The 25,899-nt window shown below is 47.5% G+C and overlaps 1 protein-coding gene across 3 annotated transcripts in view; it reads right to left on the bottom strand.

Moving 5' to 3' along the window:
* The window catches only part of SH3KBP1 (SH3 domain containing kinase binding protein 1), a 320,771-nt gene extending 295,174 nt beyond the window's left edge, over positions 1–25,597 (bottom strand). Inside the window, exon 1 of one of the 3 annotated variants that reach the window (XM_037046255.1) lies at positions 25,261–25,597. In XM_037046255.1, coding sequence (XP_036902150.1) covers positions 25,261–25,264 — 4 coding nt within the window. In that variant the 5' untranslated portion in view covers positions 25,265–25,597. The remainder of the gene's footprint in view (positions 1–25,260) is intronic. The other 2 variants (XM_037046253.1, XM_037046250.1) reach the window with 2 other exon arrangements.
* Between the last annotated feature and the right edge of the window lie 302 nt (positions 25,598–25,899).

The following is a 25,899-nucleotide window of genomic DNA, read 5'->3' as shown; positions in this document are numbered from 1 at the left end:
AAACTATACTACTTTTGCATCTTTTCCTTAAGTCTGAATGAAAAATAAAAGGCTTTAGCCCTGGCTGGTATAGCTCAGCGGATTGAGTGCAGGCCTGCAAACCGGAGGATCAAGGTTCAATTCCCAGTCGGGGCACATGCCTGGGTCGCAGGCCAGTTCCCAGCAGGGGACGCACAAGAGGCAACCATACATTCATGTTTCTCCCCGCTCTCCTTCCCTTCCCCTCTAAAGATAAATAAAATCTTTTAAAAAAGAAAGAAAAGGTTTTAAAATTTTAAATCAATCCGCCCTTTAAAAAACAGACAATGTAATATACAGATGTACCCATATATCAGTTAACCCTTACCCTAAACATGCTCAGTGCACATTTAAAGTGCCCACATCAGAAGAGAACACTGCAGAGAAGGTGAAAGGCTGATTAATCAGAGTCCTTCTGCCCAGACTGGTCATTTAGCATAAGAGAAATGAGCAACGGCTCCCTACTCTCTGGATTGGCTGAAAATACCCTGCTGGCATCTGGACCCTAGCAAGAACCACACAGAAGAATCTAGGAAGACCATCAGTCCGTCCCGTTCAGAGAGGGGGCCCTGGAGTGTGTCAAGGCCCATGGTGCATTATTAAATGAGGGCCCTGTTCCCCCCTCCCCAGGGGTAGCTGAAAGCTACCCTCACATCTGTCTTGAATGTCTCTCCTTTGACAAGGGAACACTAGTTTTTCCGAACTTAAAGAACAGACTGGGGGCTCTCTCGGTGCCTGCTTGGTAACAATTGTCTGAATAAGTGGCTAAAATCAGTCTGGGACGTGCTTTTCCTGTAACATTCCTCCTGGTCGTGGGACTGTGGGAAAAGACACACAAGGCTCCCTTCAATTGTTTCCCGAAAGAATCTGACCATTCTTCAAAGGCCAATCCAGTTTAGGTCATCAGTTCCCAACAGATTACTTCTTTGGATTCCTGAGAACACGTTTGCGGCTCTGGGAGCACGTGCCAGGCCAGGCTACACTCCCCTGAGAAAAGCCCTCCTGGGACGAGGTCTTGAGCAGAGCTGTTACTCTCTCCACAGAGAGCTGTTTGGACGGTGACGAGCCTCCCCTGGGACACCAAGTGTCCACACTGAACCCCTGGGGCTTGTAGGGGCTGCAGTACACTGCATGTCCAAAACATGACCAAACTAATTTATTTAGCCCAGAGTCTCCAAGTTGACTCAACAAAGGAATCAACCACAAAGCACACAACAAAAAAGCCCACACTTTTATTTTCTTTGGGGCCAGATGTAACCAACCCCATCTTCTATTTTCTTCCTCCCAAGGGGCAGAGTCGTCTGTCATTTCCTGTCCTTGTCCCCCTGCTTCCTCATTCCTCTCTTGCTGGTCAGCCCAGCTGTTACCAGCTACCCCGACTCCCTGCTCTTTTTCAAGGCCATCCCCAGTCCCGGCAGCCCTTGGAGGGCAGCCCTAGGTGAGGATCCCAGCTGGGATCATCAAAACTCTAGGACAATCCTACAGAGAAAAGCAAGGCACCTGACAGACTTCATGGCCTGCTGAACTGAAAGGAATCTCCTTGCCAACTTCCTCAAACTTTGCAAAGATGGAAGCTGTCTTCCATACAGGACGCCATCAAAACAGCTGACCTTTGACCCTTCCTGATGTGATGGCCACATCCTAATTCCTGGAACCTGTAAATACCAGCAAAGGGGTATTAATGTTGTAGATGGAATTGAGGGTATTAATCAGCTGACCTTAAAATAGGGAGAACAGCCTGAATTATGCAGGGGGACCTAATATAACCCTAAGGCTCCTTAAAAGTATAAGTTGGGTCCGAAGAGAAGGTCAGATGCAATATGAGAAGAACAGGACCGCACTGTCAAAGGCTTCGAAGATGGCGGAAGGGGGCCATGAGCCAAGGAATATGGGCAGTCTCCAATCCCAGAAAAGGGAACGGAAATTTCCCTAGAGTGTCTAGAAAGGAACACAGCCCTGCCAATACATTGGTTTTAGCCCAGTGAGACCCACATCTGACTTCTGGCCTACAGAACAGTAAGACAATAAATCTGTGCTGTTTTAAGCCTAATATTGTGGTAAAACTTAAAATTCTCCTAATTCTGAGGTAATTTGTTTTGGCAACAATAGGAAAGGCATATACCTGGTTTTCAAATGCCATAGTAGCTTGGTTTAGGCCTGATGAATAAGTGATTCTTTCTTAAGTAAATCTATGCAGCCCTGGCTGGTGTAGCTCAGTGGACTGAGCGTGGGCCTGTGAACCAAAGGATCACGGTTCGATTCCCAGTCAGGGCACATGCCTGGGTTGCAGGCCAGTTCCCAGCAGGGGACTCACGAGAGGCAACCATACACTGATATTTCTCTCCCTCTCCTTCCCTTCCCCTCTAAAGATAAATAAATAAAATCTTAAAAAAAAAACTATGTATGCAAAATCCACAGCACTTCCAATTGCCCTCCCGTGAAGGCCTGGCTCCACGCCACTGACTACCATTAGCCTCCATGTCCTTAGGCCTTACCTCCAAAGGAACCAGTGCCCAGGGACAGAAAACACACATAGTTTTGTGTCACAGGGCAATTCTAAATGGAACACTTTGCCTGTGCCATTTTTATGAGTTATCTGCTTGACACAGATCTTTAAAAAGAAAACCCACTCAGAGTTATTTCTGTAACCGAAGGTGGGCAAGAATGGGGATAGTAAAATGAGATGATTACTTATGAAATGAGCAATGGAAGTTAAGCCTAGTCTTAACTATCATTTAATGCATCAATTTGTAACCATGTATAGTGATGACAATTTCCCTCAGACCACCCCGACCCCACAGTACGTGGGTCTGCGTCTCAGTGTTGTTCTTTAACGGTCTCAAAGCTAGTGAATGCCAATTTGCTTTGGTTATTTGTTTGACCAGTACCATAAATTCCCAGAGAGCCAGAGCCAGAATTCACTCTTTTCAAAGTGGGGTTTTTTTGTTTTTTGTTTTTTGTTTTCTGGTGTCGAGCACCCTAACTGCACAGAGAAACAGAATCCTCCTAAATAGAGGGTGGGGAGAAGAAGGGGGGCCTCATGGTGGTCAGCACTCCATATTTCAATAGAGTGGGGTTCCCTTTCTGACTAGCTGGGAGTTAGGGTTCAAAGTTAAAACAGAATCCAAATGACAAAGGTCCTGCTTACTGATTTCTGTTACCCAGGCTTGAAAGTACTTTTGGCTAACAAAGGATGACCTGCAAATAAAGGGCCAATGCCAGATTTTTCCAATGCCAGAACAGTGGGGCCCTTTAAGTTCTATTTTTAGCAAGTCTCGGTTACCTGTGAAACAGCATATGGGTCCTAGAATTCTCCAAACTATGAAAGCGTTGAGAGACTGCATTGCCCATGACAGTGCATCGGTCACCAAGTGAGGGGTCACACAGTGAAAAGCAGACGGCCAACAGTGCAGTCAATCCAAGCAGCTTCCAAAGGGACCTGCCATCGTGCTGCAACCTCCCAAATTATCAGCCACGGCTACAACATTAAGCCAAATGACAGAGGCGTTTTCACTACACCAATTTATGATTCTGGAGTCTTTATGTTTTTGACAAGAGGGCAGTTTCTAAGCAATTACTCCCTAGAGAGGAAGAAAAAAATTCCTGAAGCGAAACGCCAGGGACTGGGTTCAGGCTAAACATCAAGTACAGCGAGAGGGAAAAGAGAATAAAAACATCGTACATTGCACAGGGGGCCAGCGACACTTCCCTAAAATGCAGGATGAGAACTGTGCAGAAATGAGCACATCGGCTCCCTTATCTCAAATCTGCTCTGCACAACCCAGGGCCCACGCATCTGCTTCATTACGTCCCCAGGAGGAAGTGTGGCAAGCATGAACGCTGACCACAACTAAGAAAGATAAAGTAGAAGATTTCTTCTGTGGGGGATCCGCAGCAAGGAAAGTTTGGAGGAGACAGTAATACAACACAGCCTGCCAGCTGCCCGCGCAACAGTACACCCTTCACGAGGAACAATCGCTGATTGTTTTTTTTTTTTCTTGACAAGTTCAATGCAAAAGAAATGTCTGTTAATGCCTAAGTAAGGGTCACAGGAAGACTCTTACATGTAGGATAGGAGTGGTCTCGGCACAAATACTGGCATGCTGCCAAAATTCTCCCACAGACCACATCATGAACAATTTTTTACTTATATCTTCAGAGCCTTCAAAAGAAAAATACTTCCAAACATGTATATACAGCTTACGAAATGACAAGGCCAACAGTAGGGAAGACTGAGCAGCACTGACTTTGTCAGGTGCTCCTGACCATAGGCGATGTGCACAGGAGATGCGCATAAGTGATACCATCAGATAATCAATTTCCGCTTTGGGGAAATGAGACTCTGCCTTTACAGTCATACATCATATGTTGTTTTCACTCATTCAACAAATATTTTTCTTTTGCTGCCCATTCTGGCTGAGACACCATGCCAGGTGCCAAGATACCAGCGTGGAGGAGACAGGCAGCCATGGTCTTCACCTTGGTGCCAAAGGAACGGCAGTCTGCGGGACATGGTCTGGGGCATCCCTGCAGTCCCTGCGGGGGTTTCCTGAGCCAGCATGTGCACTGTGCCCTCTTCTCAAGCAGTGACCCTTCCTGTATCCATCCAGAAGTATCTGGGTTAGGAGTGAGGAGGAAGGGAGGAAAGGGAAGAGGCAATGGTGTCTGCCTACAACAGATCGGATTTCCTTGCATTTTCCAGCAGAGCAAAGATAAAAACCATGTCCATGACCCCCCACTCGAAAATAAATAACTTATTCCCAGTTGGTGGTTTCTTCCCATTTATAACAAACTATAAACCCAGAAAAGTGAAATTATGACTGTTAGCAGGCATGAATTATTTTAGTCAGGCAAGCTATTCCCTTCCATCTCCCAAGCAAGAACTCGTCAGTTCCAGGCTGAGAGCCAAGATTTCTGAGGAGCGCTCCTCGGGCCACATAGAGGGATGGGACTGTGGAAAGCCCAGGGAGACAGGGAAGCAACAGTGCTTCTGGGGCCAGCCAAGGACTAATGACTCTGGCAGATGCCTGAGTCATCGCCACAGAAAGTTTTCCCTACCTTATATCCAAAAACTGATGCTCATAAATGTGACAAATTATCAACTTAGCTCCCCCATTATCACAAGAAAGCAATCTGTGGCAGAAGAAAAAAAAAGGATTCCTAAACAAGCTGCCAGATGGTGGGGAGGATCTGAGCTAGCACAGAATGAGGCCCCGCTCCTCCTCACTGTTCCTACCCCCATCCAGCTCCCCCTACCTTATGAAGTAGAGAAACATGCTTACCCATGGGACACCCCAAACTGGTCCTGGTTTTACTTATCCATATCCCACCCCTAAAAGACATCCCTAAATGGGTGATTCCAAACTCTCCAGTCACGCTATGCCTTTAAATATGTTTTCCTACCACTGAAGGTCCACCACCTGGATGCTCTTGACAGGACAATCTATTTTAAAACAGCAACTCCCAAGGCACATCCAGCACAGAACGAGCACACGCGAGTCAGCAGCCAATGTCAATGATAAAGCTGGTCTAAAGAAAGAGCAGCAGACACTGATAGCATTTGGGTGCTTGAATTAAAGCTCAGGTAAGTGAGAGGAGGCTGGGACATTGGGAACTATTGGTTTTTCTCACTCATGGGCCAGGCAGACACACGGTAGGACCAGGGTGATAAGATGAAAAACACATCAGCCCCGCTGGGTGTGACCGGAGCATTCAAAGGAGAGTGAGCTGGAGTCGATCACCAAATAGCATTTCCACCTAGAGATTTACATAGTCAGTATGACCTGCGAATTTTCAGCAACTCTCTCTGAGAGAATGATTTCAGCTCCCACCAAAGAGAGCACAATCTAGTTATAATTGCAGGAGAGAATTCAAACTCTTAAGGTTAGAAGTGTTTAAAGGCGAACTCAGTGGTCTACGTACTGTAGGCAAAGCATCCAAGAAGGTAAGGAATTCCGGGAACAACGCCATGGACCTGATTATCTCTAGCAACTGATTGTCAATCACAGCTCATGTTGTGGATGCAATAGGGGGTGGTGGAGACCATGGCAAATTGAAGTCACATGCTCACCCACCTGAACAGATCTGCCCTCACTGCAGATAAGCAGGAATGCCAGTCCAAGGTCACCAGAAAGCCTGGTGTTTAACAGCAGCCAGGGCTCTAAAACATTATGTGAAACTTTACTCTGATGCTCTGACACTGGCAATTTCAGATTTGAAAAACACCACAGGCCACTTTGAGACAGCTGGTCTGGCTCTCACAGCTCCCAGCAATCCTAGGATTATTTTCTACAGTGGATTTCCAGGACATCCCCCACAGCAACCTTCCCACTAAGAAGCCCAGTGCTCCAAGTACCGCTCTCAGCCCACCGGACTGAGTCCAGCAACCCATTTTAAGACACAATGAATTTGCTGGACAGATAAGTAGGTACTGATTTGTTTTTATGTTACTTCTACATCCTGACTGAAAGAAAAAAATATATAATTTCAGATGATTCAAACTGGGTTACTTCCCAAAACTTCTATGTATCTATCAGCATTGTTGCAAACATTTGCAGTCTTCCACCAAAGAGACAAACTCAGAGACTTGACAAATAGATACCACCATAGCTCTCACGTTTGCCCCTTCTCTCCAATGCTGTCTTAGTTTGCACTGCTGTAACAAGAATACTGTAGACAGGGTGACCTAAACAACAAACATTTATGTATTACAGTTCTGGAGCTGAAAGTCCAAGATCAAGATCCAGGGCAGGCATAACACTGAGGGAGGAAGAGGGAGGAAGAGGGAGGAAGAGGGAGGAAGAGGGAGGAAGAGGGAGGAAGAGGGAGGAAGAGGGAGGAGGGAAGAGGGAGGAAGGGGGAGGGGGAGGAGGGAGGAGGAGAAGGAGGAGAAGGAGGGAAGAAACACTTCCTCCTGTTATTTCTTCTAAGGGCACTAACCCATCATGAGGGCTCCACCCTCATGACCTAATCACCTCCCAAAGGCCCCACCCCCTAATACCATCACATTGGGGATTGGATTTCAACATAAGAATTTCGTGAAGACACAGAGTCCATCTCTCTGTCTCTGTCTTTCTCTCTTACACACACACACACAGATGAACACAAGCTGGAGGGCCAGAAAGTATTGTGAAAGGGAAGTTTGATCAGCACACGTACTGTATGCACAAAATGTATGATAAGGGAGTTTTTACACACATGACAGCTCAGTCTAGTACAGTGTGCCAATGTGGCCTTTCTTTGAATGTGTAACAAAGCCCCTACTATGTGCCAGGCTCTTAGTACACAGCGTGTATTTAATTCCAGGGATGCCAGCTGCTCTGATACCTTCTCTGAGCAAAGCACAAGTAGGAGACCAATTGGAAATGACCTTCACACACACACACAAAAAAACAAACACGGCAAACAGAGGACTGACAGAGGACAGTCATTCATGCGCAAGGGATTTAGACCCCAAAAACACGTTTTGCTCATGTGATTTAGACATGTGACCCTCAGGAAGCAAAGAGCGAGAAAACAAAGTCGCGTCTTCAACGAGTTTACCAGCTCCGACAGTTTAATACCTTTAAAACACATCCCCAGCCACGAGACTGGCAAAAATGTAGTCACATGATGCAGCAGAGTGATCGTTCTCTCCCAGTATCCCCTTCTTCCTTTTAGAAAGACTTCTTCCCTCCCTCCCTCCCACCCGCCCTCCATGGGAGACAGAATAATGTCCCCCACCACATTTCTATATGATAATTCCCAGAACCCATGACTGTATCACCTAACCTGGCAAAAGAGACTCTGCAGATGTGATTAGGTTGAGGATCTTGAGATGAGGACTATCTGTGTGACCCCAGTGTAATCATAAGGGTATTTAAAAGATGGAAGAAGGAGGTAGAAGAGCCAGAGATGGTGTAACGACAGACGCTGAGGTTGGAGGGATGCCGGGAAGGGGCCAGCAGCCAAGGAATGTGGGCCACTTCTAGAAGCTGAAAAAGGCAAAGGAAATGATTCGCCACAGAGCCTCCAGAAGGAACCAGCCCTGCTGACCCATTTGGACTTCCCACCTGTTGAAGTTATTATAAAACAATAACTCCATGTTGGTTTAAGCCATTAACTTTGAGGTATTCGTTACAGCGGGAATAGGAAACGTAATACACCCCCACCCCAGTCTGTGTTGAGTACATGGCTGTCTGGCTGGAGGTGACATTCCCCCAGACTCAGCCACTACTAGAGCTGAGACTGTAGCTAAGTTCTCACCTATGGACTGTGGGAGGGACTGACATGAGCAGTTTCCAGGTCACATCCTTTAAAGAGGGGAGCTGTTCAGCCTGCACTTCCCTTTCCCAGCTCACTGTGCCAGCTCCCACTGTGCCAACAAAGGCAACAATCTAGAAATGGTGGAGGAGCAACAAGAAAGAAGAAACCAGCCCTGATAACCTTGCAAAGCAAAGCCATTCACCCAGCTTGAATGGCCCAGTAGTCAGTAGCCCGAGAGGAAAACAGACAGTTATGCTATCTTGGGGTCTCTGTGACAGCAATTCACCCTCCGCCCTAATATATCTGGATACCAAATGGTGGTGGGAATGGAAGCAGCAGAGATATTTCCACTCTGGAAGTACACACTCTGAAAAGCAATGAGGTACTCACTTCTAAAGCTCACATACTCTCTCCTCCAATGAGTTCTCTTTTTCATTCATTAGTTCATTCATTCACTCATTTACTAGGAATGCATATGGCAACAACCGCTTCAAAAATCCAGCAACATGAAACCCAGCAAAATCACTTTTTTAAAGGTGTACACCTTTAAAAAACACACTTCTCATGTGCATCTGCAGACATTTATTAGAATGGTGGCCGTGATTGAGTGGCTCAGTTGGTTGGGGCATCATCCCATACACCAAAATGTCACCGGTTCGATTCCCAGTTAGGGCACAAACCTAGGTTGCGGGTTCGATCCCTAGTCGGGGTGCATACAGGAGGCAGCCAATTGATGTTTCTCTCTCACACTGATGTTTCTTTCTCTCCCCCCAACCCATCTCACCTTCCTCTCTCTCTAAAATTAATAACCATATCCTCAGATGAGGATTAAAAAAAATAAAAGAATGGCAATACTTGGTCCATTTATAATAGCAAAAACCTGGGAGTGATGCAGCAGTCCATCACCAATGGAAAGACTAAGTACATCCCTGGCTGGTGTAGCTCAGTGGATTGAGCACAGGCCTGCAAACCAAAAGGTCACTGGTTCAACTCCCAGCCAGGGCACATGCCTCAGTTGCAGGCCAGGTCCCCAGTTGGGGGCGTGCAAGGAACAACCACACGTTGATGTTTCTCTCCCTCTCTTTCTCCTTCCTTTACCCTCTCTCTAAAAAAATAAATACATAAAACCTTTTTAAAAAAGAATAAGTACACAGTGACACGTTCAAACAGTGGAATGTCAGACAGGACACATGCATGGAGTACAAAATGAGAGACAACAAGCAAATCAGAAGTCGCTGTGCAGTGCAGATGCCAGTTTCATAGAATAAAAAAAACAAGCAAAACCAGACAATATGTTTTTAGGACATACATATGGAAGTAATAAAACTGTTTCTTAAAGAAAAAGGGAAAAGATTTTTTAAAGACGCATGGTAGCAGTCTCCTCTAGAGAACAGGGAAGAGGATGGAGCCAGAGCACACACGGCGGAGGACACTTCGCAAGTGTATGTTCTATAATGATGCTAGACGCCGTCCACATGGCCTCGAGTCTGAGTGTATCAAATAGTGTATCCGCTTCCAGCACTGTTTTGTAAAGCACAGCACCACGTGAAAAGGCCTCAGAGAGCACTGCACCAGGGAAGGATTCTCACAGTGGTTTGAGGAGAGAAAGAGATGAACACAAAAGAGAAAAGTAAATGCAAAAGACTGGGCAACACCAAGCAGTGTGTGCGCTGTCAAACCAGCAATGACTTCATTTCTGAAACACACCATCTTGTCTCCCATTAGTGTTGATGTGAGCTTAATTGGGTTACTTTATACTTAATTTGTTTATCTGTTTCAGGCTCATACTTACAGATGAGCTAAGAGCAAAAGAAGCTTCTACCTAATTAAATGCCTATATTTTCAAATGCCATTATTATTTACAAGTTCAAGGCAATTAAAAAGGAGTGGAATTTTTGACACATGTGACACCATGGATGAACATGGAAGACATTACACTAGGTAGAATAAGCCAGTCACAAAAGAATAAAGACTGGCCCTCACTGGTGTGGCTCAGTGAATTGAGTGCTAGCCTGTGAACCACAGGGTCGCCAGTTCAATTCCCAGTCAGGGCACATGCCTGGGTTGTGGGCCAGATCCCCAGTAGGGGGCACACTAGAGGCAACCACACATTGATGTTTCTCTTCCTCTCTTTCTGCCTTCCTTCCCCTCTCTAAAAATAAGTAAGTAAAATTTTTTAAAAAAGAATAAAGATTATATGATTCCCTTTATATGAGAGCTATGGAGTGCTCAAAATCTCAGAAACAGAAAGAGCCTGGGGAGAGGAGATGGGAAGTTAGTGTTTAATAGCTATGCACTTTTAGGTGGGGACGATGAGACATTCTGGCGCGGGACGGAATTGACAGCTGTACAACAATGTGAATGTACTTAATGCCATTGCACCGTGCACTCTAAATGGTCAAATGGGAAATTTCATGTTATGTATATGCTACCACAATTTAAAATAGTTAAAATGGTAAATTTTATGTTATGTATCTTTTACTGCAATAATAACATAAACAAAAAGCTAATAAACATGTTTTAAAAGTTTAAGGTGAAATAGGGATTCTTGGAAAATATTTTCCTTATGAAGGGAACTTTGCATTACTCATTTGAGAAACCCTGTTATTCTACTTCATTTTTTCTAGGGTTTCTAGAAACTCCCCATGAGGAGGGAGTTTCAAAGACTCACTAAACATTGTCGTATCTCAGAAAGTTGTCTTCTAACTTGACGTGTGTTCCTCAGATTGACACCTTATCCTATTTCTGGAGAAACAGAACTTGTTCAAACAAACACCCCGTGGTTTAACTGCTCATTTCATTGTGTGGTTCATGAAATGATCACATCACAATGTCCCCCTGAAAGGGAAATGAAAGTTTAGTAGAATGTGCCACGGAGTGGAACGTTAGCTGTCTTTGAGCTCCTCTTGTTATCAGATGTTACTCTTAACAGGCACTCGATAAACACTTGTAGAATTTAATCGAATTCCAATACGCAGCAGTACTGAGTCGAATGTTCTCATCTGCCCTACTAGTGCAGGCCAGTTTTGCTGGCAATTTGAAAATGTAACAAAGAGAGGAAGTTGGCACAAGTTATTGTAGCTACCTGTGCCTTCTAACATGTATCATGGAGTTTAGAACTTTCACAAAGACTTGTGCCCCAGAGAGAGTATCATAAATATTTATTTTTTTATTTCCAGGTATATGACCTGACATTTGACATACACTTGGTGACTGAGCAAATACTTTACAGAATGCTGTCCATTGATGAAACGCGTCAAGGAGACAAGGCTTTGAGATGGTTCTCCCGGCCTGGATCCTGAACTTCTAGCCACCCTTACCTGGTGCCCTTGGAAGCTGGAGGCACAGTATGTTTTAGGGGAGCGTATGATGATGACACAAAGCTAAGCCTGGAAACCACAGGAAGGCTATTTGAGCCACGACCTTCCCCTTGTCAGCTCGGGACTTGGAACCATATCCTAAGCAAATACGGAGTCACACTGAGGATGTAGGACCTTCAGCACAGTTCTCCATAAGGTCTGGGAAACGAGGTTCCTTTAAATGCCAGTCAGGGCGTGATGCAAAAGCAAGGAGGGAAGTGGGGAAAAAAGAGAAGAAACCAAATCCCCAAGAGCTTCACCTTTAACTGTGCATCCCTGAACCTCACACCTGAGCCTTAAACCAGGATTAATCATCACAAAATGTGACGCTGAAGTACTACAGTGCCGTGGAATAGGAAAGCCCCACAAGCTGTCTCCTTCAGGGACCTCCTTCTCTCTCTCTCCCCTCACCACACACCCCCGCCGTCTCTCTCTCTCTCCCTCCCTCCCTCTCTCTCTCTCACACACACACATACACACACACGGTATAGAAGGGATGATAAACCATGTGAGCACAGTCTCTTGAACTAACACTGAGGGGAAACACAAGGACAACAGGTACCCGGCAGATCCACATGTAAGAAGCCCCATGGACAAAACTCCTCTTTGCTGCCATCCTCATGGACCATGCCCATCATTTGGAGGCTGTTAAAACAAAGAGTGGATATGAAATGTCGCCCTGCCTAGAACCTGATTTTCTTAAAGGATAAAAAGGAAAATTATGTGCATCACATCGTTACTTATACTATCAACATAATGGAAGGAAGTGAAATGCTTAGATGGTAGAGAAACAGTTACAAAGTTAAGATTCAAGAACTCAAATATTCGGCTACTAAAAAGACTGGCTTTGGAGATGACTAGGAAGTGACAAAATCAAGATACATAATACACACACACACACACACAAAAGAATACACGTACACCCACAAGCATACAGTAAAAAGTCTGCCAAGACATATGCCAAAACGAAATTAAAGTGGTTGTATTGGGGTCCGGTACAGGTGTTCAATTTCAATTCTTCTGCTTCCTATTTTTTAATCTCTATAATATACTCATTATATATTTATAACAAAAACCATCTGTTTCAGGTTGGAGAATATTGGAGCTAGAAGAAGACACACCCACCCTTCCCTTCACTCACGGATGGGGCCACTCACCAGCAGAGAGCTGCTCTTTTTTATTATTATTATTTATTTATCTTTAGAGGGGAAGAGGAGGAGGGAGGGAGAGAAATATCAATGTATGGTTGCCTCTCATGAGTCCCCTGCTGGGAACTGGCCCCTGCTGGGAACTGGCCTGCAACCCAGGCATGTGCCCTGACTGGGAATCGAACTACGATCCTCTGGTTCACAGGCCCGCGCTCAATCCACTGAGCTACACCAGCCAGGGCAGGGAGCTGCCCTTAAAGAGGCCACCCGAGGCTGTGGGCTGGGGAGACCTCCCATGTCCGGTCACTCCAGTCCTCAACTCTCCCTGCCCTAAGAGGTGGCAAGAGCCCTCCCCTGAGATGGGTACTGGGGGTACCCTCCCCAAAAGTTTCCTCTTCCCCAAGGTACCACACATCCTCATGTGGCCATCTTGACCTTAGACTACACTCTATAAATGACAGTTTCCACCCTGACTAGTGTGGTTCAGTTGGTTGGGTGTCTACCTGCAAAGGGAAAGGTGACGGGTTCAATTCCCAGTTCCGTGCCCAGTCAAGGCTCACGCAACAGGCAAGCAGTCTATGTTTCTCTAGCACATGGATATTTTTCTCCCTGCTCTCCCCTCTCTCTGCAATCAATTTTTTTTAAAAGAAATAATAAATGATCATTTTGCCTAGTTTCATGGCTTACAATCCTTTTTACTGAGCAAAGGAGGTGGTGACATCAGAAAATCCTGATGTCTCCCTGCATAGGAGAAGGTTTAAAGGAAGAACTGGGAGGAGTGTGGAAAAGGGAGAGAGGAAGTGTTGAGAAAGAAGAGAGAGAGAGAGAGAGAGAAGAGAGAAGAGAGAGCGCGCCCAAGCAGAGGCAAGAGACCACAGACTTGGGGGTTCAGGGGAGAAAGACAATGGGAGACCGAGGGATGGGGGAGAGAGGAGAGGGGAGAGAGAAGGTGTGAGGCAGACAGAGGGGCTGGGGAAAAGAGGGGACGTTAGGGGACAGCGCGGGATGGGGAAGCAGTGGGGAGGTAAAAGGTAGGAAAGAGAAGGAGGAGGGAGAAAGAGGAGGGGCTTAGTAAGAAGGGGAAGAAATGACAGGCAGTATGGAGGAGATGAAGTGTGTAGACGGGGCATATGGGGAAAGGCTGTGGGTGAGGAGAAGGGGGATAGACACAGGGATGGAAGAGGAGTGAAGGGGAGAGAGAACGAGGGAAGGGGACGGGGGGGGGGGAGAAGGGGGCACGAAAGAGGTACTGAGAGGAAGGGGAAGGGAGAAAGAACAGGAGGGAGGGAGGGTCGGGAGAGGTGGGTGGAGGGAGGGGGTAGCTGAGGGGAGAAGTGGGCAGTGAGGGGAGGAGGGAAGAGAAGGTTTGGTGAGAAAGAAAGTGGGAGTAAAGAGAAGGTGTGGGGGGAATGAGGGGTGAGAGATGAGGTGAGAGGGAGGGGGAGAGAAGGTCGGAGGGACAAGGGCCTGACCCAGAGAGAACAGGGGAGGGAGGAGTGGGTGGGGGGTTACTAGGAAAGAGGGCTGTGAGGAGGATATTTGGGGAATGAGGGGTAGGGTGCAGGGACAAAAAGAAGGTGAGAGACAGACAGACGGAAGGCACAAGGCTGGTGAAAGGCAGACAGCCAGATACTGAAGGGACAGTCCCCTGCCCCCTTTTTCCCTACATCTCTCTCTGTCAGGCAGTGGCTGTTTATCACAATGTCTTCATCTCTTCCTCCACTTAAAAACCCACAGGTTCCCTAAAAGGGCCAGACAAATGTCACAACTGTACCCCGCCCGCACAGCATGCTATCACCAACCCATGCAAGTACCCCAAAGTTACATCCACATTTTTTTAAGCGCAGCCAGCTCAAAAGAAGAACCCAAGTTCAGTTACACAACATGGGGTCTCGAAGGCTACAAATAACCCTATTATTCACTCAGAAGCTAGATATTTTACCCCATTTTACAAAGGGTAAAAATAACCCTATTATTCACTGTGGCTGGTGCTGCCAGAAGCCCTTCTTCAAGGGACCTTGTGAAGGGGACTCTGAAGATGGAACTTTCTTGAATCACCAATCACCCCTTCGTCAAGAGAAAGCCAGGGAAAAAACGGTCCCGGGGCACTCTCAGGTGTTCTGAGTTTTAAGGGTTTCAGGCACCCTCATTCCACACACCCCGACCCCACTGCCTTGCTCCAGGGGCAGGGCTTCCTGCAGGTCGCCCTGTGTGCCAGCATCTGGCATATACTTACTGGGCACCAAGTAGGCCCTCCTTAGACACTTACACAGCTCAGAACTGGTGTGGGCATGGAGCAACCACGTGTGTGTGCCCAGAGGGCAATGCCAACCCCACTGGGCGCAGTGCCTCACTAACAGGAATTTAGAACTGAGACCAAAGCAAGTCTTAAGTGACTGGAACTGGGGTGTGTGCTCTCTGAATGAGTTGCACGCAGAGAAGGGGACAGGGAGATGGCCAGGAAGCACAACGGGCAGCAGGCCCACCCCTGGGGCCCTTGGGTTCCTGGAGAGGCCCGGCAGCCCTGGAACAAAGCCCCTTTTCTGGTGAGCAGGCTCTGCTAGGGCTTCCTCACTTAAAGTCCCTACTACACACAGGATGTGAAAGCGGGAAGACAATTTCTAACTCAGTTGAAAACTGAGGCCCAGACTGGTTAAGATCCAGGATAAAGTTTCTACCAGTTAAGACTGAGATCAGTTGAGATGCAGTACACAGTAGAATCTCCTAGAGAACTCTTCCGAAATAAACCTGCCCCTCGGCCAATATTGGATAAGAAGGACCCAGGCACAGAGTTCCGAGGCACACCCCCCAAGGGAAAAATCACCAGCTACATATGAGTTCTCCCCTCATCAATTAATCATGAGGTGAAACGAAGAGGAAAATAACAGAAACACCTGTCTGCTGGTAAGCGCATGAAATCTGCCTGGAACAAATTCACGGGAAATAAAATACCAACGGCCTCTGGGGAGGTCACGGGCCAGCAGGAGGGCTGGGACTCGAAGGAGGCTTGTCACGCAAGGCACTCACCACCTTTTCAAGTTTGAATCGTGTGGATGTATGACCTGGTCTAAACACTAAGTTTAAAAAATAACTTAAACATTTCTCTGGCAAGCAGCTGTGGTCTCTATGCCCAAGAAACAGATGAATGTTATGAACTGCTTCCCCTTTGAAAGTTTTTCCTGAACTGCTGACACCTCTACACTTCTCACTCTCCCCCCAACCCCTCCCGGAAGCTGATTGCTCTCCTTTCTGACAAAGGTAGCAATTAAGCCAAGAGAAAGATAATCACCATCAAACTCACAAACACTTACTGTGCCCAACCTGCTTTACCTATCACTGATGAGCTAATTAACAGACAACTTAAGTTGACACCTCTATTCTCCATCTAATATTTTATTGAGAACAAAGGAATAGTGAGAAATCACTGATTAAGTGGTGAAAAATTGTCCCGTTCTGTTCATGTGAAGAAGCTATTGGGTTTTGTTTTTTTAATCATCAAAACAGGACAAAGGCAAAGCCCATTTATGAAGCCATTCGCATCAGAGGAATTTCACCCAGAAAGTAGTGTGACAGTCTGATGCAGAAAATGCAGCTCCCTGAAGACGCTGGCTAGGAGGAGGGCAGGGCAAAGCCGAGACAGCGTTTTCCAATCCTGCTCCCAAACAAGACTCAGCACCTCCTTCTAGCCCCAGGCACAAAAATGAGAACTAGTTGGAATAATTAGAGAGAACACTAAGCTAATTAAAGACTTTTCACACGGGGAGGGGGTGCGTGATGGGTAAAACTGGTGCAGCCCCAGAGGACCAGACCCAGAACAGGGCCCCAGGTCTTCCAAGTCTAGAACAGTCCAGAAAAATCTGGCAAAAACAAAGGGCTGGTGTTTGCACACAGACTGGTAAGAAGTTTAAGTTTAAGGAGATGGTCATTTAAACAGTCTATACATGCTGAATTTGGGTGCTTGAGGACTTAAAATGTGTTATGCAAAATGAGAAACTAATGAGCACCTAAATGTTTATAATATTTAACCCAAGATACAGAGGAAGAAAGAGCAGTATGAACTGAATAGCACCTCATCTTGCCACTCTGTCCCCCCGACCTGGAGGACAGACCAGCCTCTTGTGGTGGTCCCATCACTTCCCGGGCCGCTGGAAGGAATCAGTTAAAGCCTTTACTGGATTTTTTTCTTGCCCACTGAATACAATTCAATGAGGACAAATATCACAAGATTTTTTTGCTCATTAGGTTTTTCTTCCTGAAGCTAAATATATGCAGTTTATCACTGAAGATCCACGAGCTATATTTTGCTTTTTTTTTAAAGTCCCCTAATGAAAACCATAGAATTCCCTGTAAGACACTCACCCATAAAATAACAATCAAGTTGAAAACTAAGTGCTCATAAGCAACCACATTGCCAGTGTACCTTTGCCAACTGAAGGAATTTAGATGCGTATACCATATACATGGACTCCCTCAACCCTCCGTGAGTGAAGGCACTGCTGGGTTTTTTCCCCACGATTGAAATATCTTTAATTAACCCCAGTAATTGCCAAGGAAACTACCCAAGCAACTAACTCACAAATGCTTCAGGATGTAGGGACATTCAAAATCCCCCCATAGAACAAAAGGGATGTAACTAAGGGAGGTACCCAGAGGAACAGAGCAAAAATGAAATACCTCCCCGAAGAAGCATCAACTAAAAATACTAAAAGACAACAAAGCCGTACTCTCTATCCCATTCATGTGGATTCTTAACTCGAAGCCTTCGGCTTCCAGTAAGTGTTCTTTCTCCAAAGCAGCTGGGCGGTCCAGGAACCTCCAGTAGACACAGACTCTAATCTGCAAGTTAGAAAGCTTACCAGGAGGGGTGATGAAAAAGTTTTTGAAATAGATAGTGGTGCTGATTGCGCACACTGTGAATGTCTTTATTGGCACTTAAATTGTACACTTAAAAATGGTTAAAATAGCCCTGGCTGGCATAGCTCAGTGGATTGAGCATGGGCCTGCGAACCAGAGGATCGCAGTTCGATTCCCAGTCAGGGCACATGCCTGGGTTGCAGGCCAGGTCCCAGCAGGGGACGCATCAGAGACAACCGTACACTGATGTTTCTCTCCCTCTCCCCTTCCCCTCTGAAGATAAATAAAATCTTTTAAAAAAAAATGGTTCAAATGGCAAATTTTGTTATATGTATTCATCATAATTTTAAAAATAATGCAATATACCAAAAACCACTGAATTAAACATTTTAATTCATTTTAAATATTTATGTATTGATTTGACAGAGAAACACATCAATTCGATGTTCCACTTATTGATGCATTCATTGGTTGATTCTTGTATGTGCCCTGACTGGGAACTGCACCCACAACCTTGGTATATCGGGACAGGACCACACTCTAACCAACTGAGCTACCTGGCCATGGCCTGAATGACACATTTTAGATGGGTAAATTGTAAGATGTGTGAATTATATCTCAATACCACTGTTTTTAAAAGCTGACCAGGCAAACAGCCTGTAGAAAGAGCCTCATTGGAGGAAGTGGGAGCTTGGCATTTACCCAGCATTGAGCATCTACATAAACTGCTAGTTCTCCCCTACTGAAAGGGAGGTGAATTCCACAGCAAGGGGCCACGTCACTTTGCCTCTCTAAGTCTCAGTTTCATCATCTGATGGCGCAGGTCATGACTGCCAAAGACCTTTCCAGCTTTTCAGCTCCAGGGACCAATGCGTGAGAGTGGCAGAAGGACCCATCATCTGTCGCTCGGCATATAAGCCCATCCCACTAGGAAGGCAAAAGACCAGGGGAGCCGAACATGGGACAAATAAGTTTAACAACATCACGACTCAGGTATTGACAGAAGAGAGGCAAGAGCTGTATTAAACTCTTCTTGCTCCAAGAACAAAATGGTGAAAGGGTGCCAGAGTCCTGTTCTGTAGTGACTTCATGGCTCATTCATAAAACAAAGGCTGTGGCTACAGAGGAAAACCTTCTGTTCCAGAGCAGCTGGTGATGAAGGAGGGAAATGGGGCTCCGGCCATCTGTGTGTAACACTCAGAGCCAGCTTCCCCCACAGTTGGACCCGCGTGCTGGGGTGAGGGCTGTCCTGGGCACTGCAGGATGCGTAGCATCATCCCTGGCCTCTGTCTGCCAGATGCCAGCTCGACTGCTCTCCCCCCACCAGCTGTGACAACCAAGTGTCTCCGGGCGCTGCCAAATGTCCCCCTGGAGGGCAGAATCGCCCCCAGATGACAACCACTGCCAGAGAGAATTTTCTATCTTAAAACTTGCCATTCTTTGTGGAAGCCATCACATGTGCCACACGTGACACATGTGGCATTATCCTTCTCATCCACTGCAGTGCAGGCCACTGTGAGTTGTCAGCAAGCAGACTTTGTCAGCAGGCTCTGCCTGGCGATTTTCCACAACTGCACACACCTCCTGGCAACCAACAGCCTCGGAGAATTTTGAGTAGTGACTGCACTTGGGTGAAAGGATTATTCGCTTGATTCATTTGCCAACAGAGGGCACTTACTGTATGCTGGGCAGTGAGTCAGGCCAATGGAACTAAAGACACACAGTCAGAGATGAACTGACTCAATACAAGGTGAAGTGTTGTACTGCAACCTTTGGAGTAGGCCTCAAGAGATGAACAAGGGGTGTGCTAGGCTGAATAACAGTCCCCCCCCCCCAAGATCACACTCTAGTCCCCAGAACCTATAACTATGCTACCTTCCAGGGCAAAAGGGTCTTTGCAGATGTAATTAAGGGTCTTGACTTAATTAGCTTAAGCTAAGGTACCTTAAAGTAGGGTATCCCACCTTAAGGTAGGGTACCCTGGATTATCCAGGTGGACCCAATCTAATACAGCAGTCCTTGTAAAATGAAGGAGGGTCAGAGTAAGAGAGGAGATGTGAGCACAAAAGCAGAGGGTAGACTGATGTGGCCACAAGCCAAGGAATCCAGGCCATCTCCAGCAGCTGGAGGAAATGGGTTCTCCCTCAGAGCATCCAGAAGGAAGCAGCCCTGCTGACGCCTTGATGTTGACCCAGCAAACCCCACGTTGGACCTCTGACCTACAGAAATACACAATTACCCGTTGATGTTGTTTGAAGCCACTGGGGTTACACTACTTTGTTACAGCATCAAAAGGAAATTAACACAGGGTAACTACAAGGCAGAGAAGAGAGTGAAATCATTCCCCATCAGGGGGACTACGCAGACACAGCTCAGGCTGAATGAGCATGGAGCAGGAAAAAGCTTGGGTGGCTGCTGGGCTTCACAAAGGCTCTGCTAAGACATTCAGGATCTAAAGCAGCTGCAGAATAGTAGATACATAGGGTTAATTCCAGAAATACCTGGGGTTTGACTGCATTGGGAGGGGCTGGGAGAGGGGAGAAGAGAAGGAAGAAGAGGCAAGAGAAAGAGATGAATATCTATGGAGGTGACAGGAAAGAAATGGGGGATGAAAAGAGTCAGGACAAGTACCATGGAAGAGAAATGCTGAGCTCAATTTACAACATGCTCTGTTTGAGGTGTCTACGACATACCTGGGTGAAGATAACTAGAAGGTTAGGAATGATAATTGCCACAAAAGTATTCATTTTAGGCTTACTATGTGCCAGGCACAGGGACACAATGACCAAACAGACACAGTCCCTGCCCTCCTCAAATGTGGCAAAGAGACGCTGAAGAGGCAGTATCAGGGTGATACGATATTAGAAAGGCTTGACTGGCCATTGCTGGCTTGGAAGATGGAAGGGGGGCCACGAGGCCAGGAATGTGGGCAGACTCTGGAGGTGGGAAAAAGTAAGTAAAGGGAGTCTCCCCTAGGGCCTGCAGAAGGAACACAGCCCTGCTGACACCTTGATTTTAGCCCGGCAAGACCCATTTCAGACTTCTGACCCCCAGAACTGTAAGCTAATACATTTGTGTCACTATTTGTGGTCATTTGTTACAGCAGCAATTGGAAACTAATGTACAGGTACCAGGTACAGAAAATCACAAGTATCAAAACCCCTAATAATGCAAACAATCTATTTTTACTATACCTTTTGAAGAAGATGGAAAAAAGGATGATAGGAAAGACCTATGTGATACTGTGGCAAAAGTCCAAGCAACTAATAATCAGATGGGTCAGCTAGTGTCACTGAGGCCCAGGTGTCGGAGGTCTGGCTTGGACTGGGTTCATGGAAGACTCAACACTGCACTGTTTTAGTAACTCCATAAGAGGTTTGTCCTGAACTGGGAGCATATTGTTCTCCTCTAAGGTCACGTGTCCCATCGGCATCCTATTTTATGACCAGAGTGCTCGTGTACTCTTCAGTGACCCACATACTCTGGACCTCAGCTTTCTCAACTCGACCTTGAGCATGCATCAGAACCACCTGGAGTGCTCATTAGTACACAGGCTGCTGGGTTCCACCCCCAGAGTTCCTCATTCAGTAGGTCAGAGTTGGGCCAGAGAATCTGTGTCTCTAATGGGATCCCAGGGGAGGCTGATGTTGCTGGCTTCTCATACCAATCGTACCGAAAACCGCCATATCAGAGACGTGCCTTCTGTCACATTGAAAGGATTCTGTCGTCCTGTCCTGCATCTTTCCCACTAAGGGCCACCCTACTTCTTGGTTCTCAGCGGCTTGCTCTACATTACTCTGGATCTCTTCCCTTGGTATAGCATTTCGACTGTCCATTCATTCTGTGTACAGTTGAACAACAGTCCCAGGTCTAGAGTTGGCTGGTATAAGGAATTACCCACAGAATATAACTAGGAAGCCATTCTCCTCCCCTACCACCTCCTATTCCTTGCCCTAACTCATCACTTACTTAACTCAGGGACAGAGAAAAGCAGTCCCTACCATCAGGAAGCTGGCCGGGCACTTTCCCGTGGAACATAAACAAGTGCTCAGAACGCCAGCAACAGACAAGGCCACTCTGACCAGGAAGGGACAAGATGAAAACAAGGCCACTCAGTAATCATGTCTGAACACAGACAAAGCATAGGCATGGTCCAAACCACAAATGCCACCAAATATCCCCCAATCCTGGCTAATGAGAGACTGCTGCTTCTTTACCCATCACAGCCGTGTCTAGTCTTCCCTGCTTCCGGAAGACATTTAAAGACACCCAGTCATGGGATTGCGCCACCCCCAGTCCAGAGCAACACCTGGCTTCCTTAAACGCTCCCCATAAGCACCTGATATGGGCCCAGCCCAATGCGTGGTCCTTCCTGACACCCTCTTGCTGCGATGCCCCACGGTGTGCGATCTCCCTCACTGCAAGGAGAAGAAAACCTGCTTGTTCCACTCCAGGTGTGTTCCTGGGGGTGTCGCTGGAGGGAAGTGGCGACTCCGACTCAACTTTCAGATTTTGCCTCAAACACCACCTCAATGCCACTGTCCTTAGCCCTTGGCAGCCTAAATCAGATCCCCCTCTCCAATCTCCTTTCATGAGACCTGCCATGATTACATACTGTCGTGAGCACTGCACTCAGGTCTACCTTTTCCACTAGACTGAGAAGCGCAAGCCGCCAGGTCTGCACGTGTTGTGTACCTGTTGCTAGCACAATGCCCTGCACAAAGCAGGAGGTCGATAAATGTTGGATGGATACATGGATGGATGAATATTGACTACTGTACACAACCTACTTTAAAACAATTACAAAAACAAGAGTTGATGAGAGTATGTCAGCAATACAGAAAGCACTGAAGTGGTCGGAGAGGAAACAACCGAGGTCTGGGCAAGCGGGGCAGTAGCAAGGGTGCCGTGATGGACCTGCAGTCCTGAGCGATAAACGTGGAGCCTCTTCTTCCATTTCTAACTTGAGGCCGTGGAGGCCAACAAGTGATATTCATTTTAGCTTCAGTTTAGCATAAAGCAGTCTACCACCAAAACAATACATTGCTAACAACAGTCCAAACTTTGTTGTTACTCTGGAATTCTTTAAATGGCAATCATTTGCTGGGCTTGCAAATTCTTCACTACTCACAGCTTTGGGTGGTAATAATATGTGTGCAACTGTAATTACAAGAGGCTTACCCTGTATTGGGCACTGTAGGCATCTCCCCACAAGTTCAGAGGGCATATTCTGAGCAGGCTTTTGCAAGAGGCCATTTCACAACTAACCAGCCTCGTTTCAGGGCTAAGGACTTGATATTTTTCAGATCGAAGACCATATGATACAGTTTTATTGTGTTATCCATCAATAGAAAAATCATCATCAGGCCAGGTAACATACACTGAGCGAAGTGTCTCAAACTGATAAACTGAACAAATCTGAAAACCAAAAACTTGAAGGATGGGGGCAGGGGAGGTACCTGCATGCACGTACACACACACACCTGCTTGAGAAACTGCACCGTTAGTTAGGTGGCTTCATCAGAAGACGTACAGAATCAACTGTTAAATGCCTGTACATAATTATAAATATGAATATATCACTGAAGATGCTTTAGAAAAGAGCGGGTGATCCTCGGCCACAAACTACTACAAACATACTAAATCCCACTACAAGCATTTTACTGAGTTAAATGACAGTATTTATTCTTATTGCTTCTAACTATTAACACCTGATATAAATTAAGATCATTTTCTGAACCCCTGTCCGTTTGTAATGGTTACAGTGAAAAAAAAAGATTAAGCTTGTAAGGACTATAAACGGTGGAAACACTCTAATTTTCTTAGAAGGGTCTGGGATAATGAAAACAGTTCAGACTTGAATGATAAACAGGCCTGTTTCTTCTTAAATAGGACTCAGTCCTCTCCCTACTGAGATGCAGAAAGTACCAGAAGACTTCTGCATGTGTATGCAACCCTCTCTGGCAACCCACCCAAAATGAAAGGCAATCAAAACATTTTTGGTGACTTATGGAGAATCTGCTACTAAAGTGATAGGTGATTATAACGTATATACTTCCATTAATGAACTAAACCATTTTATTAGGTGCCAAAGCACAACAAGAGTGTGGATCTGTGTTTTGTCTTCCAGAGTAGGAGGGTTTCATACTCATTCATTCATTCACTCATTCACTAAATATTTAGTTAGGGCCTGCTCCAGGCCAGGCACCACAGAAAACAGCACTGAGCGAAAAACGGGGTGCCACAGCACTGTCCCTATGGTCATGGAGCTGACATTAGGAGAGATAAATGCTAAACAAAAATAAGCATGTAACACTGTCATACAAAAAGGAGAAAGGGTAACAGAGAAACAACTTTAGAGGGAGGTGGTGAGGGGATCAGAGAAGGGCACTGAGAAAAAAGTGACACCGAAGCTGAGAGGCCATGAGATCACCACCAGTTTAGAAAAGGAAAACCATTTTGGCAAATGACCACAAATGAGATTTGAACTTTGCCTGTCAATAACTGGCTGAGCTACATCTCCCTTTTCAGTTTATCTATCTTCATATGGTTCCCATAACGGCTCGCCTATCACTTTCTGACTAGCCTACCTACCCAAATCCTATTACCTGAACACAGAAAGGTCTCACTTCATTATAATTTATCATAATCTACAGCCTTCCTATACTTGGCCTAGAAACACCCTAAAATAACCTGCCAGAGGCATGAAAGAGAGAGACTGGCTGCAAGCCAGAATATTGGCTGAGTGGACCAAATGTTTCCTAGCCAAAGCAGTCACAAGTCCTTTGCCCAGTTAAGTGTCAAGTCCTCTGGACAGCAAGGTGGCTCCGATGCTCAAGGGTCTATACCACATGGGACCCAGGAGGGGGCTAGGGTTAAGGGTTAATTGCCTACTTGAAACTAATGTTTGATCGGTATATCAAGGACTGGATCGCCGTTTCCAGTTCCCTCGAGCCTGCAGACTTAGAGGATGTGGGAAGTGGCCTTTGAGCACCACGGAGCGGATAGCTCCCTGGGCTGGAAGAAGGCATGTAGGCAGAGAGAGGGGTCAGGACCGGCAGGAAGAGGGGCGCCCAGGTCCCGAGGGTGGCGCACCAAACCGGGTACTGGGGCGTTTTCCGCGCCCCACAACGCCAGCCCCCAGCAAAGGCAACCCAGTACCCGGCCGCCCCGGCCGCCCGGAGACCAAAAGAATCCGGCTTCCCCCGTGACGGTCAAGGCAGGCACCGCGAGCCCCGCACAGAGCCAGAACCCACCAGCTCCCGGTACCCGCGCCTTCAGCGCAGAGGAGGGCGCGCTGGGGCGAGAAAATGGCCAAAACCAAACTCTCCCCGCCCACCCGAAAAGCCAACCACACCCCCTGCATCCCTCAGCCCAGCCGTCCCTGGCCGGCCCCCGCGATCCTCCACCCAGGCCCCCGGGGGGTTCCCGTCAGCGCCGCGCGGGCTTGGCAGGGACGCAGACGCGAGTGGGAGTGAATGGGGGTGCGCGAAGCAGGCAGGGCGCCCACCACGGTGTCACACGAAAGGGCCCTCCCCCGGGACTCCCTGCCCTGCTCCGCGGTTCGGAAACAGGCACGCCGCCCCCAGGCTTAGGTAGGCACCGGGGCGCCAGGGCGCAGGCGGCCCTCCACTCACCCATTGGCGTTGAGCCGGGCCGGGCCGCCGAGGCAGCGTGAAAGTTGGCGGAGGCGGGCGCGGGGATACGGGCGCCGGGGTCGGGGCGCTGGAGTCGCGCTGCGCCGGGACTGGGGCGCAGGGGTCGGGACGCGGCAGCTGGGCCGGCTTCCTTTTCTGTAGCGGCGGCCGCGGCGGCTCAGCGCCGCCCGGTGCTGCCTCTGCTGCTGCTGTCGCTGTTGCCCCGGGGCGACTCCTGCTGCTGCTGCTGCATCGCGGCCCGCTGCGCCCGGCTGCGCCGGGTTTCCTGCTCTCCGCGAGTGGAAATTGCGAAAAAAAAAAAAAAATAGCGCCGCCCAGCCCCAGCGCCCGGCAGCCGCGGCCGCGCCGCCCGCACTCCCCTCCTCCTCACAGCCGCCGCCGCCGCGGTGCTCCTGCGGCTCCGCCTGCCGGGGACGCGCGGCTGCCGGGGAGGGGGCGGGGCCCGAAGGCGGGGCCTGCGATGGGCGGAGCGTTCCCGTGGCTGCGGCGCTTGGGCGCCCCCATCACCGCCCGCTGGGGAGGGACCCAGCTCTGTGAGAAACCGCCCCCCACCCGCGGCGGCAGGCTAACGCCCCGGGAAATGCCGCGAGACTCCTCGAGACCCGAGGAGGTGGGAGT

The sequence above is a fragment of the Sturnira hondurensis genome, unplaced genomic scaffold (genome assembly GCF_014824575.4).
Source record: "Sturnira hondurensis isolate 20B ecotype Veracruz unplaced genomic scaffold, ASM1482457v3 Scaffold0005220, whole genome shotgun sequence".
Classification (NCBI taxonomy): domain Eukaryota; kingdom Metazoa; phylum Chordata; class Mammalia; order Chiroptera; family Phyllostomidae; genus Sturnira; species Sturnira hondurensis.
The sequence above is the reverse complement of the archived record's forward strand: the minus strand, read 5'-3'. Positions and strand labels throughout refer to the sequence as shown.